Source organism: Formica exsecta, unplaced genomic scaffold, assembly GCF_003651465.1.
Source record: "Formica exsecta isolate Colony F162 unplaced genomic scaffold, ASM365146v1 scaffold29, whole genome shotgun sequence".
NCBI lineage: Eukaryota > Metazoa > Arthropoda > Insecta > Hymenoptera > Formicidae > Formica > Formica exsecta.
The window spans coordinates 183,805-203,530 of record NW_021850161.1 but is presented as its reverse complement, the minus strand read 5'-3'; the positions used below and the strand labels follow the sequence as shown (position 1 = coordinate 203,530).

Genomic DNA, 19,726 nt, shown 5'->3' with positions numbered 1-19,726 from the left:
TATATATATATCTTCGCTGTCGTTCTCTCCCTCTCCCTTTCTCTCCGCCTCGTAGTCTCGTGATAATATCTCAAAACTTTGCGCGAGATATCAATATAGATTTCGGCAATAGACATGGCGATACGAAGGCCACCGTACGACAGGTTGCGGATGATAACAGAGGCAATAATTTTCGAAGCAGGAACTCGTTAAAAATAGGCGGAATTTTTTATTTTTTTTATTAATTTACAACGATTCCGTTCTTACGATCCTCGCGATTTGCTCCCGTCCCCCGAGTCCTCGTTCGTCGACCGCGTAAAGAATCCGAGCGAAGTGCGAAACGCCGAAAGCCGGCGTCTGCGGCGGGTATAGAATCGATCGCGAGTGTCAGGCAAGGCGAATGCGGGAGGGAAACGGGGGGGAGAGCAGTCGAGAGCGCACGCCGACTCCCGCTCGAGACATTCTTGATACACCGACCGAGGACCGGCTTGTGGAAACCAATGCGCGCGCCCTTCGGGATACGCGGACGGAGAGAATCCCCTGCGTTTTCTGCAAAATATTGTAAAACAAGGAGAACCTGATTGCGTCCGGAGCGCGACCGGGATCGATCATCATCGAGCTGCTCTCGCTCGTCGCCGCAGTTCATCTAATCGAGCAAACTCGGGGTGTCTACTCTCTGAAAAAATATGGAGGACCTGAAATTCTTAGGGAAATTTTTTTGTGGAGAAATCGCGGGGAACTCTTATGGAATTTTATTGGGACTCGAGGAATTAAAAAAAATTCTCTCTTTAATAATTTTGCTCTTATATTGTAAGCAGTAGGCAATCCGCTGATAAGTCAAATTGTGAATTATGTGTTTAAAATATATTATAAATATAATATATCTGTTTTTATATATTCGATGTATTAAGAAAATATTGAGCATGCAATATGCATTATTGTAATTTTTAATGATAAAAAATAATAATACTATGGAAGTAAAAAATGTTTATCTGTCTAAAGCTATCCCGCGTTTTTTTTCAGTACATTTACAAATCTACCACTTGAAACTTAAGTGGTTCTGTGTTTTTTCTTTGTATATGTTATAAATATAATATATCTGTTTATATATATCATTTATTCTGTTTGTATATATTATTTATATATATTCAATGTCTTAACAAAATATGCAGTACAATATTGCATTAAAATTTAAAATAAAGAATATGCAGTACATATTCTTTATTTTAAATTTTAGTAATAAAAAAAATGAAAATGTTATACAAGTTAAAAATGTTTATATTGACAAAAGCTATTCAATTTTTTTTTTTCAGTACACTTGAAACTTGAGTACTTTGTGTTTTTTCTACGTATGAATGAAAAATATTAGGAAACGCAATACTATAGTAAAAAGTACAGGGAAAAAACTTATTTTAGAGAATTGCTCCAAAAAATCTTTAAAATATTTTCTTTATCTGAAATTTTGAATAAAAATACCTGGAAGATCAGGGAATTTTCAGGGAATTTCTTTACAAGATTTGAGTTGACGTTCTGAAACTGATACATATACGCGTGCGAACAATTTTTCTAGACATCCGTTATTTTAGGCAGAACTTTATCGAAATTTTCTCTCGTCGCGAAACTATGACTTATTCATTTGATAGATGATCTTTTTCTCATGAAAGTTACGTAGAATATTTTCAATTATACAAACATTTCTCGAATTAAAATAATTATTAATTATACATGAATGAGATATTATCGTTTCATTAAAATGGAAAATTTTTTCTTTGCTTATTAAAGTATGCATATAAATAGCTGGACATAATCTTTTAAATCCTCTATAATGAGATATAAAGTATTTATAGCCAGAAAGAAATCCAACTTTCTTTTTTATTCTAATAATCATTTTTTTTTTTTTTTTTTTTTTTTTTGTAGAATTTACTATAGCAAATTTTTTATTCCATTCGATCTGAAGAAATCATGTATATTTAGAATTTATTTAATCGTACGATTTAATTAGTCTTGTTAGCTCGATTTTATTGACATAATACTTTTGTAATCACGCCAAGATGTAAACGATGATGGAAATTATTCGGCGGTAGAATATTATTTTTACCGGCGAAATGCGAAAAGCGTCTTCTGTATTAATGGTATATTATTAATAATTTTAGATAATATATTTTTTCTGCAAACTTTTACATATAATATTATTAATTATTACATGAATTTACGCATTATACGAAGGAAAATTACGCGATAATGCAGATAAGCGCCGACGATATCGGCTCGTAAACAAAGTTACGAGATATCTCAAAGAAACTTTGAACATATCTCTAATGAATTTTATTTGCAATATTCTACCATGGATAGGTTAATATAGAATAAGTTGATCGTTAAACTTCAGATTCTATTAATGACGTTAAACCTCCGGCGTTTTGCATAAATGTGTAAGAGATAAATGTGATCCATAGCTTTCTAAAGCAGCATATGTTGTAATTTAAATATTAATTAATCGCGCGAGGAAATATAATATGTAGCGTTTAAAATTCATATTTATATATTACTATATTTTCTGTGAAAATAGTTTATAAAAATGATATACGCACACGCACATACACATACGTATGTATATACGTTACGCGGTTTACCGTAAAAATTATAAAATTAGCTATTATATAGTGTAAAATTGCATCAGCACGATTTAAAATTCCTCTGATGACTCCGCTACGCACTAATTCGTTAGACTCTATTTTAACGCGAGATACCTATCATATATTTAGATAATTACCTATTGTACATTTTACCGTTTCAGGAAGATTCTTACACATATTTTTCATGATATTTTTTTTTCTTTTTTTTTACGTGAACGCTGGGCTCGTACACGTGAAGAGATATCTTTTCGTTCATACTTTTTCTCTCATTCGATAAGTATATTGCATATAAAAACTGCTTTATTGAATTATTACCATGAAAAATTGAAAAATATTATTTTCTCAATAATCAGTGGATGTACAACAAAATTACATCTAACAATTCCGTATAAAAATATATGATAAAGTTTTCAATCCATATGAAAAACTTTAAGTATAATAACATTTTGCACATTTACAATGATAGTATCACCGATATAATCGCCACTCACACGTCCAGAATTTTTCGTGGCGAGAAGATGAGATCATTGCGGGGAAGGGCTTGGAAGTTATAGCATATTAAGTCACTTTACTCATTCATGGGTATGCCAGCATGCGTAAAGCACTCAGCTACGTGGCAAAGTGTGCACAAGTGAGGCGAGCCGAAGCCTCCCGGTGAGCGTTCATGAGCCTCGATTTAACGGATTTACACCACAATCTTGGCCGCATCTTTTTCATTGGCAAGCAGCAATGTTATGCGCATACCTTGTCGAAATACGCGAACACGATCGAATGTCAAAATTATGATTGACTGATCTGCAAAATCGTGCAATAGCAAGTACAAATGTGAAGATTGCAAAATGTTAAGATATACGCTATTGATAGCTACATAAGAAAGCGTTCGGATTATGCTTTTTTGCAATATTTTCAGGATTTTTTATAATTGAAAAATATGTGTGTGTGCGTATATGAAAAAAATATTAACTAAAACTAAAATATTAGCTAAGCGTAAATAAAACAAAATTTTGAGATATTTTGATTTTTATAAGGCTTTAAAGCTGATAATTTATAATTAAAAACAAGAGGATTTTTTTTGTATTAAATATTTAAATATTGTTTAATATGCGGTGAGAAACAGATTTCTTGAAATTATTATAATGAAATATTTCCTAGAACTATACTGGATCGGACGATTCAAAGACTAGACGGTAGTTCGGGTACAATGATACACAGTTATATGTAAATTCAGCGATCTACAGTAAAGTGTGCGGTGAGTCATGGAAATAGAATTTGATCCGTATTTGCAAGATTGATGTGTCACGCGGTTTCACGTCTTAAATCAATAATTTACTTCAAAATATTTTTTAAATTAATTTAGATGATATATGATTTTTTCAAAATTATATACTACTGGACGTATTTTACATTTTTCTAATAATATTACATATCACATTCTGTTTGAAAGAATATTGTTTACCATTAAATGTTGATGTAAAATATTTCGCAGACTGATGTCAATTTAAAATAGATATATTGTGAATATCAATTATATTTTTTTCGATACGAGTTATATCAATTATATATCATTTCACATTTATTTTAAATTGAAACATTATTTTGTTTTAAAAACAAATTTCACAAGTATTTACAGAGAATACTGCAAATACTGTATATCAAGTCTATCGTCCAGAATGTATATTTTTGTTCTGCCATCAGAGCGTATCAAAGAAGCTTTATATACACACATCGACCGTTTCAATATCCTGTCATGTAGAATGGCCATCTACCGTATTCTAATTGAAAGTTTGAACCAAGCTCATGGAAACTGCGTGCATTCGTCATGTCATTAATTACGGGAGATTATAAGTCACTCGTACGTATCAATTCATGCTATATACATAGCAGTACTTGCCAATAAGTTGACCATTACATCTTTTAATATATTCTTCACACACACTCAGTCTTCTTAGATTGCACATTATTTTGATATTACGAACAAATATTTACAATCTCATATCGAATTTATCATATGAGTATCATATGAGTTACGATAATATATTTGACATAATAAAAATTTAAATATTTTACAATTAAAATTCTCTTCCGCTATATATATATATATATACAATTTGCGAGATATTTGCGTGCGTCACTATAAATGCCGCACCCTGTATAGACTGCAACCAAGCTATATTTCACGAAAGATATAATACATATAACGCGGAAATGACGATGCATTTTATTTTCCGTCGTAGAAGCGAAAATGCATCGCAAAATTCCAACGTGCATTCACGACAGAGTGCACTTCAATAATGTGGTATTAAAGGCCAATGGAGATAGAGATTCGCTCAGGCCGCACTAATAAGCTTTTGTTACTGAGCGATGAAGTGTACTGTTGCGACACCGCGATTTTTTTTCACGATTCTAACAAAATACAATGATAATGCGAACGATGCATCGTATATCGCCAGTTGACTCAATTTACGCATTTATACATACAGAGACTAGATATACGAAGGCGCGATAAGGGAAGTCTCTTATTGGATCTGCTCGTACATCGACAAACAGACGATCCGATATCTCGGGGATTTGGAATGATAATGTGTGTGTGTGTGTATGTATATCGGATTTTTTTAACCGAAGCTCTCGAGAAGTTTACATAACAGAGTGTCGACGTTTTTCTCCCCACTCTCACCCCTCTATTTTTCTCGCTTCTGGCGACGAGATAAGCTACAAGAATATGCAATAAAAAAAGGGGGGGTTCCATTTAAGAAAATATCGATCACATTGACTTGGCCTTGAAAAGGTCACTCAAGGTCAAGTCCATATTTTCATCATGTGTCCTCCTCTGAACCCTACAACTTTTGTATAAAACATTTTTTTCCATCTTGCTTACTTTGCGAGATATTTGCGTGCGTCACTATAAATGCCGCACCCTGTATAGACTGCAACCAAGCTATATTTCACGAAAGATATAATACATATAACGCGGAAATGACGATGCATTTTATTTTCCGTCGTAGAAGCGAAAATGCATCGCAAAATTCCAACGTGCATTCACGACAGAGTGCACTTCAATAATGTGGTATTAAAGGCCAATGGAGATAGAGATTCGCTCAGGCCGCACTAATAAGCTTTTGTTACTGAGCGATGAAGTGTACTGTTGCGACACCGCGATTTTTTTTCACGATTCTAACAAAATACAATGATAATGCGAACGATGCATCGTATATCGCCAGTTGACTCAATTTACGCATTTATACATACAGAGACTAGATATACGAAGGCGCGATAAGGGAAGTCTCTTATTGGATCTGCTCGTACATCGACAAACAGACGATCCGATATCTCGGGGATTTGGAATGATAGTGTGTGCGTGTGTGTATGTATATCGGATTTTTAACCGAAGCTCTCGAGAAGTTTACATAACAGAGTGTCGACGTTTTTCTCCCCACTCTCACCCCTCTATTTTTCTCGACACTTCTGGCGACGCCTTAAGCGAATTTATTTACAAATGAATGCCAATCACATATACTTAACGGGTATCTCGCATCCGGCTGTTACAAAATATTCTAATGTCGATTCTTTTGAGAACTCGCGGAAATTATTTTCGTGACACAAGTGCGCCGAAAAAACGAAAGTCGAATAATTGTAGTGAAATCTTACGGATCTCACGGTATTTCCGCTAAATAAGCTTACAAATGTTTAGTTGCTAAAAATGATTTTAGATAAATCACTCTTTAAAGAGAAATCAAAACAGCGTGGCTTTTTTTATATGGCTTATACATTTTAATAAATTTGTCATTTAAGTGATGATTCATATTTATAGAGCTCATCTTCTATTTTTCACTTCGACTTTATTATTTTCTTATAAACATCGCATCTTCTATTTCTTCGCGAAATTATATCTTTATATCGATGAAGTGTCAAAATAGAATCGAACTTTTTTTAAGATCTGACAGAAATATATTTTGACATTAAATTCTTACCGATCAATATCGATTGAACTATAGGACAAATTAAATAGATTGCTACATGGAAGCTCACGAGAAAGGGTCGGACGAAGCGGAAGTTTGGCACACTTACCAACATTGCCACGGGTATCATCGATGTGATGACCTGTTCGTTTCGTACAAGTGCGAGTAGGCGTGTCGGTTTCCTCCGAATACAAAATTCGCATCGCTTCGGTAAAGAAACGTCGCACAAAAGCGTACGCAACGTTGCGTGCACGCACGACCGACCGTAAAATAGCATGGTGGTGAGATCGTTGCCGGCCAGATTTTACAATTGTTGAACTCGTATTAATTGAATTCAAGTTCAACTATAACGAGCGAAATGCCCACTAAAATATTATTGAATAAATATTAATATTTTATATAGATACATTTTATATAGATACATTACGTGATATGACGCAATTTCATAAAATAATCATTTTAAAACAAAAAAAAATATTCAGGGATAAGAACACAATTTTCATATTGTACATCTATATTTTATTTTATTTTGTGATCGTTTATTATCATATTTTGCCTATATGTGATGCAAATATCATCCTTTACTGGCAGGATTATTTTTTTGCTTTACGATTTATAATATCACGGTTACATTTAACTGGTTATACAATCTGTGCTATCTCAATTTGCTGACATTATTCCCATAAAACATACATAGGTGCGCCAAAATCCATGAATACAAAGTTCATGCCTAATAAAGTAACGTTGTAAATGGACGCGTATTCCCTGCATGCGGGATGAATTAGGGCCATTTATCGAACGCACAATCGTAAACAGGTGCAGCTAATGAGGACAAGGGCCTCGAATTGTGTACGCGGATACACGTGTAATCGACCGTTAAGTAATTTACATCCGTGACAATCGTACGCTTCGCTTAATCTCATACAATTTTGTCAATAAAATTCCGATTAATCTCTCCGGGAATAATTACGATTAAAATTAGCTCTTTATATGTATGAGAAATCTAAGATTTTAATAAATTTATGTTCATTTTTTGGCACACAGATGTGTAAGAATTGAAAACGTAGAGATCAGCTAATTAATAATTGATGCCTTCTTTTAATGAACAATAACATATTTGAACTAGTGTTTAGTTAATAATAATAAAAATTTATTTAATTTTTAATTATGTTTTTAAGAGTAAGAAATGTTAAAAATTTTCTAGTCGATTCAATGTAAGCTTTCCACAAATATTTTAATAATATTATCGTTTATATAAACAATTTATACTGATTAATCTAAGATCTAAAAGCATTTATCTCGGATAAAACTTCGAAATATCTCACTATTCAAGTGGCGAAGCAGCATATATTTCCCTCGAAATCGATGATGTATGCGATGATGATCCGTTCGAATCAACTCTTAATGCAGCACGCGAGGATATTGATGTGCACGTAAAGATCCCGACAATCTCCAACTGAGCGCTTTGTTGCGACAAGCTTTGATCACGCTTTCTCGCCACGTTATAGCATTAGATTGAATTCAGATCGTTTCTAATCGGGCATCGACATACGCCTAATTGCAATGTCGTGTCGGTAGAGCACGGAGAATAATAAGGGATCAGCCGTTTCATCTTACGTTGCTTCATATAAATTCGTTAAGCCACTTGTATTTAGAACAAGTCTAGAACAACCTGGAACAACCTTTAGAATTTTAAAATTTCAGAAATGGGGTGCTAACTTCACGCAGGTACTTGTATCTCGATTTAGAAAGCTTATCTTTTACATATTGAAAATTTATATTATTTATTTAATAATTTATAGATATCTCATTATATATCGTTAATAATATATTGTATTTAATATTATCGAATAGCTATCAACAATTTTAACATCATGCACACGAAATATTAATATCAATTAAATAGAAAAGATATTAAATTTTTTGTATATATCTATTGTACGAGTATAATATATATATGAATTACAAACTTCTAATTCTTATTTTATACGGAATGGATATTTTTTCTTGTGTTACAGGCTGAGTCCGAAGTCGCAGCCTTGAATCGCCGTATCCAGCTGCTGGAGGAGGACCTCGAGAGATCCGAGGAGCGTCTTGCCACTGCCACTGCCAAATTGGCAGAGGCGTCGCAAGCTGCCGATGAGAGCGAACGGTAAATATCCGCTATCATTCAAAAATATTACGAGTATTTTTATTTGAACGGTCATTATCATATATTATCTACAATGAACAATTATATTATTAATAAATCAAAGTTAAAAACAAAATGCATAAACATATCTCGATGACTATTTAATCGATACAATTTATAATAATGAAAATACATATTTATTTTAATTTGATAGAAAATAATTGCTCATTGTCAGATACTTTTATTTTTTCAAAGAATGATTAAGAGTAACAGAAATATTACGATTAATAGAATATTGTACGATTAATTAGAATTTATTAAAATTTTTTAAAATTTTTGTGGCAAGCCGTGATGATTGTTATTTAATAATCGTTAATTGTTGACGAAAATATTTACGCAGAATAAGATATATTATAATTTGCTCTTGATCGTTCTTATGTGTTACATATGAATTATCGTAATGAAAAAGGAACGACAAATGAAACACAAAAGTGGTGTAAATCAGTATTTTTACTGTTTTAATTTAATTTAATTATTTTATAGAATTAAAATAAATAATGTGTTAATAAAATACCTTTTTTTTATTATAAACAATATACATATACAATATTATATGTTATAACAACATAGTAGATTAAAACTTGAAAATTTCTCTTTCAACTAAATTTTGCAATATTAAAAAATATGGAGAGATTTCTCTCTTTCTCTCTCTCTCTCTCTCTCTCTTTTCCCAGAAGTTACTATATGTACATAACTTATACCACTTTTGCTATATAAAATTATTATATATATTCTATATGAATATTAATATGGAATTACAATAATTCTGAGTATATGTGTGGATGTGTTATTCTTTTGTTTATAAAAAAATATTTTATACTATGTCGAGAATTAATTTTGTGTCGCATTGAAAGGATTGATCCGAAAGAATGGAAATCTCTTCATTCATTCTTTCTTTGATTTAATTATAGAATCGCGGTGCAACGTAATTTCGTTATGACTAGTAACATGCCAAATATAGACTCGAACGCAGTAGTCTTTTAACATTCAGTTACACGTATATAATTATGATAAGTGCAAAAATTAGAGGAGTATAATCATTATACCAATTTCGTCATATTGTTTTTATTATATATATATATATATATACATGCAAGAGTAGGTGTTTAATTGTTACAGAAATAAGAATACGCAATAGAATATGCAATCATACGTCAATTCTTGCATTGTATATAATTTAAAAAATAGTGATAGCTAAAAAGAAGTTTGCGCGATATTTTTTCTCTTTTGCATCTTTAAAATATGAGATTTTGCGGATTTTGAACGCCACATCCTGACCTGCTTTTTATTGTAACGTACGTGTTATATCCACCGCGACAATAATTTCGCTTAACTTCTTACATAAGACGCACATTTTTCCTAATTTTTACTCTACAATCGAGAATAATTCTGGATATCTACACTTTTATGCTTATTATTTATTGCTTGAAAATTACAATTCAATTTCTACGACGTCGAAAAATTTGAAACACACGCATTTCTTCTAATTGAATCTCTTTCTCTCTCTCTGATTTTTATTATGTCTACATGATGTAGAACGCGCGCGCGCGCGTAAAGAAATATTGAATATTAAGGGTGGTCATTGAATCCATCTGTAATTTTGAAAGCTTAATCGCCCATCATGATTACTTTACGACAGTACGTAAATGCTTAAAATAACGCTAGGCTTGCTTATCAGCGTTGATAACGAATGACGTGTGCGCGTTCCGCACTTCTTGCTACAACATACATATTCTCTCACCTTTCCGAGACAAATTGTCAATATATTAATTTTTTAGAGATTTGTTAGAGAGATCACTAGGCCATAAAAAAGGATGTGGAATTTAAATGCATATTACTGTTTCAATTAATATATATACATATATTAATTATATGCAAACGTAATAAATTCAAATAAATTCAAAAGAACTGCGAAAAAAAGAAAAAATAGAAAATGCAAATGTTTCATGCTTAAATTCATCTTTATATTGTTTTCACATATCAGTCAATAATGCAAGGTTTAAAATCGATCAAAGATTGAGAAAATAATCGCGTTTTATATGCGATAATGATAATTCTTTCAACCGCGATTGATTTGTTTCTAAAAATCGACAAATAATCGATCGTTAGGATACGCAAGGCCCTCGAAAACCGCACCAATATGGAGGACGACCGAGTATCCTTGTTGGAGCAGCAGCTAGCACAGGCTAAACTGATCGCAGAGGAGGCGGATAAAAAATATGAGGAGGTGGGTCATGTATCAACGAACAAAGAGCAATAGAAAAGGGGCAAAGGGCCCTTTATTTTCCTTGTCGGAGGCAAACTACCAATCGTTAGGACATTTAATCAGTGATACTTCGCGTTTTATTGTTTTTGCTTCCTCATAGAGGAAGCTTTGTTTTCGTGACAAAATTTTTTTTCGAGTTTTCTATGCCACTGTGTTTAGAATGTTCCAAAACGTCGAAAAATCATATTCCTAAAAAATGTATGTATGTATGTATGTATGTATGTATGTATGTTTGTGTGTCTGTGTGTATGTGTGTATGATGTATGTACGCAATATATTGTACAACCTCTAACTTCCGCAATTTTTGAGATATCGGGTTAAATTTTTTTTACATGGATAGAGTATCATTCAAGGATGATTGGTATTGAATTTGGTGAGAATCGATGAAAAGGCTCATTTTTTATAAAATTTTTAATTTTTTGAGAAATATTTGTATACATTGTAACTTTCGCAAATTTTGAGATATCAGGTTAAATATTTTTACATGGATAAAGTATTATTAAAGGAAGGTTGCTACTGAATTTGGTGAGTATCGGTGAAAGGGTTTATTTTTTATAAAATTTTGAATTTTTTGAGAAATGTTTGTACACGCTGTAACTTTCGGAAAATTTGAGATATCGGATTAAATTTTTTTACATGAATAGAGTATTATTAATGGATGGTTGGTACTGAATTTGGTGAGTATCGGTGAAAGGGTTCATTTTTTATAAAATTTTGAATATTTTGAGAAATGTTTGTACACGCTGTAACTTTCAGAAAATTTGAGATATCTCATAAAGCTTCCTCTATGAGGAAGCAAAAATTGAAAAATCCGCATGCTTAAAGCAGCTTAAGCTTTGTAAGATAAAATGATGAGGAAGCAATGTGCAAGTTTCTAATTTGCACAACTCTACTTGTTTTACGAATGTAGAACTATTTATTTACTATTTGTTCAAATATTTTTTCCATGAAAGAAAAATAGTAAAATAATTTACGAAAAAAATAAGACTTTGCTCTTTCCGTTCATTTAGACAGTTTATTAATAATCCGGTATAAATACAAAGGATTGTCCAGATCGGTCGGTAGTTCTCCTTCCTTTTCTTTCAGGAAATTTCACAGGTAGATGCGGCATTGCAGCTGAGCAGAACGGGCATACTTCGACGATCTCGTCGGAAACCTATTTTTTAATTTAATCTATTTGTGTAATTGATTTTTAATCGTAAACTCTTTCGTTCGACATGTGTTCACCTTAAAGCGCCCGCAAGATTCTCGAGAATCGCAGCTTGGCGGACGAAGAGCGCATGGACGCCCTCGAGAATCAGCTGAAGGAGGCCAGATTCCTCGCCGAAGAAGCTGACAAGAAATATGATGAGGTTCGCGTGCCCGCGACTACTAGTGTCAAGCGTGTTGGCTGCAGTGACGATGATAATCATCATAACGATGATGGTTCCTAGTCGATAGTCAAAATAGTGCCTAACCCTGTAACTCTTTGTCTTCTCTTTGTGTGCTCGAAAACACCGTGGTTCGATAAGTACGCGTCTCTATCGCGAAAAAATATATAATATGAAGATATACGTATCTCACGTTTGTTAAATCGTTTGTTAAAAAAAAGGGGGGGGGGTATCGATCGCGTTATAAAATGCGAGTCGACCTTATCGCGATAAGATTTTCTGTTGAAAGTAAAAGAGTTAAAGAGGCGAGACGCTTGTCTCGCAGTGAAATATCGAAATATTAAGGGCAATTCGTGAATGTCGATCTGTGATTGCATTGGGCTGCGAATCAAAGTGAAAAGTTTTTTTTTAGAAGAGTTTTCGTGTTCGTCGGACAGTGCAGTGTTTTAAAGATCATTCTTTTGGTCTCCGAGTATATAGAGGATCTATAGAGATCTGTCACGCGAGAAAGAAAAGCGAAGGAAAAGAGATATGATATGCATACGATGCTGATGCAGTGTTCACGTGTTTCGAGCGCGACTCAATCGAAAATCAGATATCTGTGATTTCCAAGTGTTTTCTCTGTTCGGTTAAGGCAAGATGTCTCAAGTGCCAGTTTTATAATTAGGATTTAATCCTGTTGTTATTATATTCTTGTTATTAGATATTTCTAGATTAGGGGAAGTCGCATACGACCAAATTCGCGACAAAGTCCGTAGGTGCGCTGTTTATGATAGTTTGATAGTTTCTTCAACGGGAATGATATTGTCATAAAAGTTGGATCGCGTGCTCTCGGTTTGTTGTTTGCCGTTTACTTACCCGCGAGATCGGCTGCGCCAATTTAACAAAAATATCTTCAATTGTGTTGTGATAAAACGGCGGGAGACCGCACGATCTTATCGCGGCTTCGCGTCAACGATATCATACGGTGCTGCTTTTGCCCAAAGACGCTCGTTTCGCTTTACTGACGAATTTGGAACATGTGCCAAAAAAAATAATGAAAATTATGATGGTAGGTAGTGATCGCGTTTAACGTTGAAATTACGGTGATACACTTTACTGTTTACCTGTCCGTCTGGGATTACAGTATTATCTCTAGTATTATCTTGGGATAAGATATATCGTAGATATATCTAGATATAGCTTCAAAACTTTTTCCAATCATACGCATAATATACATTTGCTAAGAGAGCAGATTATTTATGTAGTTGAAAATTTATCAATGCAATTGTATAATTTAAATATTTAATGTAAAGTAGAAGGCATCTCTTTCTTCTCTTTTTCTTCTGCAATATTAATTACTTTCATGAAAAATGCCAATTTTATTTTATCTTCAAATTATTGCAAATTGACGTTTTATTATTTATTATCGGATATTATTTACAATTCTGCGATTTTTTACTAGGGCTTCTAAATTCACCGTAACTTCAATCACAATTTATCCTTTTCACCTTTTGACGTTATATGCGATCTGTTAACTCGTCGTTGATTGATGGTATGCGCAAAAACTAATTGTGGTGTGTGAGAAGTTGATCTAATTGCAATATTATATGAATCGTCCAATTTATTTCAGTAGATAGTTGCCTTCTCAATCGCCAATTTTAACCTCTTAATTAACGATCTAACTGTCCATCCATTACAGAAACTTATTTAGAGATGACGACAAGTTCTAACAGCAACCCAGTGTGTGCCGATATCTTCGTTGAATCTTCTTTTTTTGCACATACATGTATAAGGCAACTTACGATTTATTCGCAAAAATGTGACGCAATCTTATCGCAAAATGATTGTAGGTGTCATGAAATCGGAGAATTTCGCAAAGTCTAGAATAATTATCATAAATTAAACGTATATTTCTCCGGTTTTCTCTATTGTAATTCGCAATGTTAAATATCGTGAACATATCGGAATAACGCGACCAATTTAAATTTTTTCGATAAGTTGAATGAAATCTTTTTCATCGTCTTGAAATCATGATTATTACCTTTCGTCGAGTATCGTGTGAGTCATTCGCGTGCAATTATACCGAGTACAAGAAGTCAGATCGATGTGAATCTTAAACAAATGATGCAACGAACAATTATTCAATTGAAATGAGAAAGTAAGAGAAAACGTGGAACAAATTAATCGAATTCGCGCGTGCCAATCTCTCAAATTTTTATGGCAAAGCCATTTTGCGATTAATTGCATCACGATTATGCGAGAACAGGGTGTCTGGAATTCTCAGAAATTTCGTTTTTACGTTGAAAAAATCAGGGAATTCTCATGGAATTTTATTCGAACACAGGGAATTTTTTCAAAATTTCTCTTTTTGATCATTTTGTTCTTATATCGCAAGCATCGGCAATCTGATGGACCAACGATTGTGTGAATTATATGTTTCAAATATATTATAAATATATATCTTTCTCTTTGATTATATGTTCATTGTCAAAAAATACTGAATACACAAATACTGAGTACACATTTTTTATTGTAATTCTTACAATTAATAATAGAAAATGAAAATATTATGCAAATGAAGAATATTTATCTTACAAAAGTCATTTAGTTCTTTCCAGAATATTTTAAAATTTAATATTTAAAATTTAAGTGGTTTATTTTTTCTTTGTATGAAAAGCATTAGAAAAAGCACATAAAAAAACATATTTTAAGAAGTTCCATCTAAAAATTATCTAATTTTACCTGGAATTTTGAACAAATTACCTGAAAAATTAGGGAATTCTCAGGGAATTCTTTTTACAAGCTTTGAATAGACACCCTGGAGAATAGTGCTGCATGAGTATAAAAGATCGTCGTAGGCTAGTAAAAATATACGATGCGTTATTGTTAATATATATATCCAACTTTTACTGAAAGCCATTACAAAATTTCGTATTCTACGACGATTTTTTGTTCTAGCGTAACACGGTACTCTTACATACGCTTACGAATCGATCAGAACTCGGACGCAATTTGCGTGCTGTATTTCTGATTCGGTTTTCGATAGTGTGCTCGATTGGAAGAAGTGATTCATTTACGAGGACGCGGTTAAAACGATTAAGAAAATTGATGTTGATGCACATTAGTTTAGGCTGCTATTTAGAAACATGTTTTAATTTGAATACGAATTCTGACAAAAGTATGCTTAAACATACAAAGCGCGCGCATATTAATTTCTATAGATAATCACATTAATGTAATCAATTTTCTCAATCTATATTATATATTTGAAGTCCGTTTTTAAATGATCTATAATTCGCGAAAAAAAATTTAGGACAAATCTAATTTTTAAAAATATGTCGCATATTCTAATATTGTACATGAATGTATTCTGATGTTTTTTTGTACATATGTATATTTTCAAATATTTCTTGCATTAATCAACATATGAAATTATAAATAAAACTCTGTTTTGAGTTTTGTCGCGAATTACAGATCGTCTAAAGTGAATTTAAAAAATACATCATACTTCTTGCCAAAGATGTATTGATTCTCCTTTCCGTGAAATAGTAATTGTACACACTGGTGGATTAAATGCAAATCTCATCGCGCGCACTTTAGATCTTGATGAGCTCGTCAGCGGACTTTGAGCGCATAAAGAGAGAATCTAAGCCCATAATTCTTCCAATCGCGGTAACGACGACGACAACGACGACGAGACGCCAGTGTCTCGTCGTCTCGCCGCCTCCGAAGTTTTCAGAGGCAGCGAAGTCGCCGAGAAGGAGGAAGGGAACACATGTTAGAAACCGTGTATGTATGTATCGTTTACAACAGGTCGCCCGTAAATTGGCCATGGTTGAGGCCGATCTAGAACGCGCCGAGGAGCGTGCCGAGGCCGGAGAGTCGTAAGCATCGTTTTTATTTAGGCATCTCTTTCGCCCGGCACACTTTTTGTCCCGAGTGTGTGAATTTTTTTTCCTCTCCTCTCTCCCAGGCGCCCCCTTTCTTCTCATTTCGCATTTCGTCGATCGCGCTTCGATTCACTCCCATAACTTTTGACATCGTTAACCCGCGCCACGTCATCAATGACGGCGAAGACGGGAATACCCTTTAATCACCCCCGTGCTCGATACTGTTGCACGATACTTTTTGTGATAGCATTGTATCGTTAAGGTCGTTGTGGAGTATACGAATTAATATCTCTTAGTAGGAAAAGCTAGGATTACGAAACGTTAATCTAATTGTTAAGAAAAATACTGCCAGATGTCTTCTAAATAATATCTGGATAGTAATAATGGCTTTTCTCTACGGATATCTTCTGCGTCTGAGGAAAATAAGCAAAAGTTTTGTTGAATTATATCGGATTTGGTACAACATTGTAAATTGTTGTCAATTTTTGTGCCCATAGTAATATATACATTCAAAATCATTTATTCCATTATCTAATTGTACTAGTCTACAATATAATTTGTCCTAAAAAAGAATTACTTATGGACGCAGATGTGCAGATGATTTTTATATGTGATTTTACTTAATATTGCGGCACTGTGCACACTAATCTTTCAACAGCTGGAAGGCGCCTTTAGAAGCCAGGAGAATGACACTTATTGATGACATTTTATGCTCTGCATGCTGACATCTAAATTTTTTTTATTACTATTTTATATCCACCTCACCTTTGCTTTTGCGCATGACATGTGTGGCTGTTGATCACAGGTTGCCAGGAAACTAGTCATGATGGAACAGGATCTCGAACGCGCCGAGGAAAAGGCCGAGCTTTCCGAATCGTAAGTGCAATCACATGCATGCGCCCCTTTTTTCTCTATGTGAGACACAATGCGATTTCCTTGCTATCGTTCGCTTGTTATGTCGTTCAGAAATTTAAATTACTGTCGAACGTTTCGGTATAAAAATTTTACAACGTGGACATAAATTAATAAAATTTTTTATTGGTATCAAATTCGATATTACGATAAAATCTAATCTTAATTATTTTTTATATAGAATTTGGAATAAATTCTGTTTTTGTTAAATCTATTTCCTCTTGAATTATTTAATTATAATAGTAACGGATTACATTACAAGATCATTGGAAACGTTCGTATGTAGTTTCGATATTTTCTGCTCTCTCTCTCTCTCTCTCCCTCTTATACGACAACCCACAAATTTCAAAATCTCATTTATTAATTTATATTAAACAGTTAATGAATTAACTTTTTACAGCAAGATCGTAGAGCTTGAAGAAGAGTTACGTGTCGTCGGCAATAACTTGAAGTCTCTCGAGGTCTCTGAGGAAAAGGTAAATGATTTATGTATTTTATGCGCGATATACAACATAATCAGAGCGGAACATAATTCCGTGGATTATATCCTTAATTCGCTCCTTAATTCTCATTTTATGCTACAATAGCTTCTTCAACTGCCAATTAGTCCACATTTAATACCGGATAATGTTATGGATAGAAAGTAAATTAGATGCATCCTTTTCTAGTATATAATTTGATCATAATGCGTAAATTAAATCGATGAAATTGACAATAATTGAGAATCGTGTTGGCATCAATTTTAAGATAAACGTCACTTTACGTTAAGCACAGTCTAGAATATCTTATAATCAAATGTTCCGGAGAAAGTTAAACCATTGTTATACGGGAGAAAAATAATATCTACGTGATTGTATATAGGCCAACCAGCGCGAGGAGGAATACAAGAACCAAATTAAGACCCTTACGACCCGTCTAAAGGAGGTACACATCCTTTGGGAGTGTTTTGCTTTTGCATTTTCGATAATGTGTGATCCATCCTCGCGTCATAGATCTTGCCACTAAAATATTAACTCGTATGCCTCTATTGTTTTATATCTGACCCCGTTTTTTAATAAATAATAGCGTTTTGCGTTGCAGTAAACTAATGATAGCTCGTCTTGTCTTTTGTTGTGCTTGATTAAAAATAGGCAACGCAAAGAGAGGAGACGTTCGAGGGCCAGGTGAAGATTCTGGATAGTCAATTGAAAGAGGTAAGTGTATATGAAAGCGAACAGGGGATTAAGATACTTGAAATATATATGAGAAAATATATACAGACTATGATTATATGTATTGCCGTTTCAATTCCGATAAAAAATGTCTGAAAAAGAAAATAAAAAGATATCTAGAATAAATATCTGCAAAAAAGTAGCTCTTTAACTGTATACTTGTGCTGTACGAAATACATATAAAATCGTTTACGAAGAGCACATGAATCTTTTGAAGTCTTTATAAATGTTAACTAAATCCACTTCATAGATCACATCACGAGGTATGATCCACACGAGTGTATTGTATTAATAGTATTGTAAGTTTTTTTAATGACCATATTGTCCGAAAAAGTGAAACTGTTTACATTAATAGCATATTAATCATGCAATATATAGTGCATCGCAACTAAACCTTTCAAAGCTTCGATTTTAGATCCATTTGCGATTGCAATCGTGTGTAATACAAAATTCATTTTACTTGCATGGCGTGAAAAAATGATATTAATCCAAGATTGATAATCTCAATGATTTCAAGAAAGCAAAACACTTGTAAATTTAGCGGAAAAATTATATATTTTTGCTTATACTCTACTCTAAGAGACAGTTAAAACGAAAAATGTTCTCTTTTTTCTTTTTTGAAATCGATGAGTCATTTTAATAAAATTGTAATTTTCTTATTGACATACAAATATGTTGTATTTGCGTAGGCTGAAGCACGTGCCGAGTTCGCGGAAAGATCCGTGCAGAAACTCCAGAAGGAGGTTGACAGGCTCGAAGGTATGTATATAGTAAAGAAACGTATGTTTAATCGTTTCATCTTCATTTTATCCGTTTTTAGAAGAAAAAAAAAATATATTTGGACATCATCATTTTTTCAATATCAATTATTCTCATTATACTCTTTGATACATGATTTATCTTATTTTATTTATTTATTTGTAAATTCAACTAGATTTTTTGAATGCATTAATATACTTTTTATCTTAAGTATATAGATTTTATGATACAGGATGGTCCGTAATTCGTGGCGCAACCGGCAAGAGGCTGATTATTTATGAAAAAATAAGTCAAAATTGCAGAATAAAATTTTTAAATTTCATTTTTTTAATTAATACAGATTTTTTTTTAGTAAATTTTGATTTACATATCCTACGCGCACTGTAAACAGAAGAGTAAATAGTGGTCTGTATCGAGAGGATAACGATCGTGTTCTTAATATATATCGACAAAAAATTCTATATATTTTTTTCCATTAAATAGCGACAAATTATTTACGTTTTATTGCTATATTATTAATGGCTATATCTATATGTTTATACCCAGTGAAAAATCATAGGTCGAAAAGACGGCTATT

At 33.0% G+C, this 19,726-nt stretch overlaps 1 protein-coding gene across 20 annotated transcripts in view; it reads left to right on the top strand.

Annotated features, from left to right (window-relative positions):
• LOC115237297 (tropomyosin) overlaps positions 1-19,726 on the top strand; it is a 47,395-nt gene that overhangs the window by 18,131 nt on the left and 9,538 nt on the right. For 7 of the 20 annotated variants that reach the window (XM_029810248.1, XM_029810238.1, XM_029810253.1 and 4 more), the window contains 6 exons: positions 8,587-8,720; positions 12,260-12,377; positions 16,191-16,261; positions 17,580-17,655; positions 18,041-18,103; positions 19,080-19,149. In XM_029810248.1, the coding sequence (XP_029666108.1) occupies positions 8,587-8,720; positions 12,260-12,377; positions 16,191-16,261; positions 17,580-17,655; positions 18,041-18,103; positions 19,080-19,149 (532 nt within the window). Of the gene's footprint in view, positions 1-8,586; positions 8,721-10,868; positions 10,987-12,259; positions 12,378-16,190; positions 16,262-17,072; positions 17,144-17,579; positions 17,656-18,040; positions 18,104-18,309; positions 18,373-19,079; positions 19,150-19,726 lie in introns of all 20 variants that reach the window. The other 13 variants (XM_029810241.1, XM_029810246.1, XM_029810240.1 and 10 more) reach the window with 5 other exon arrangements.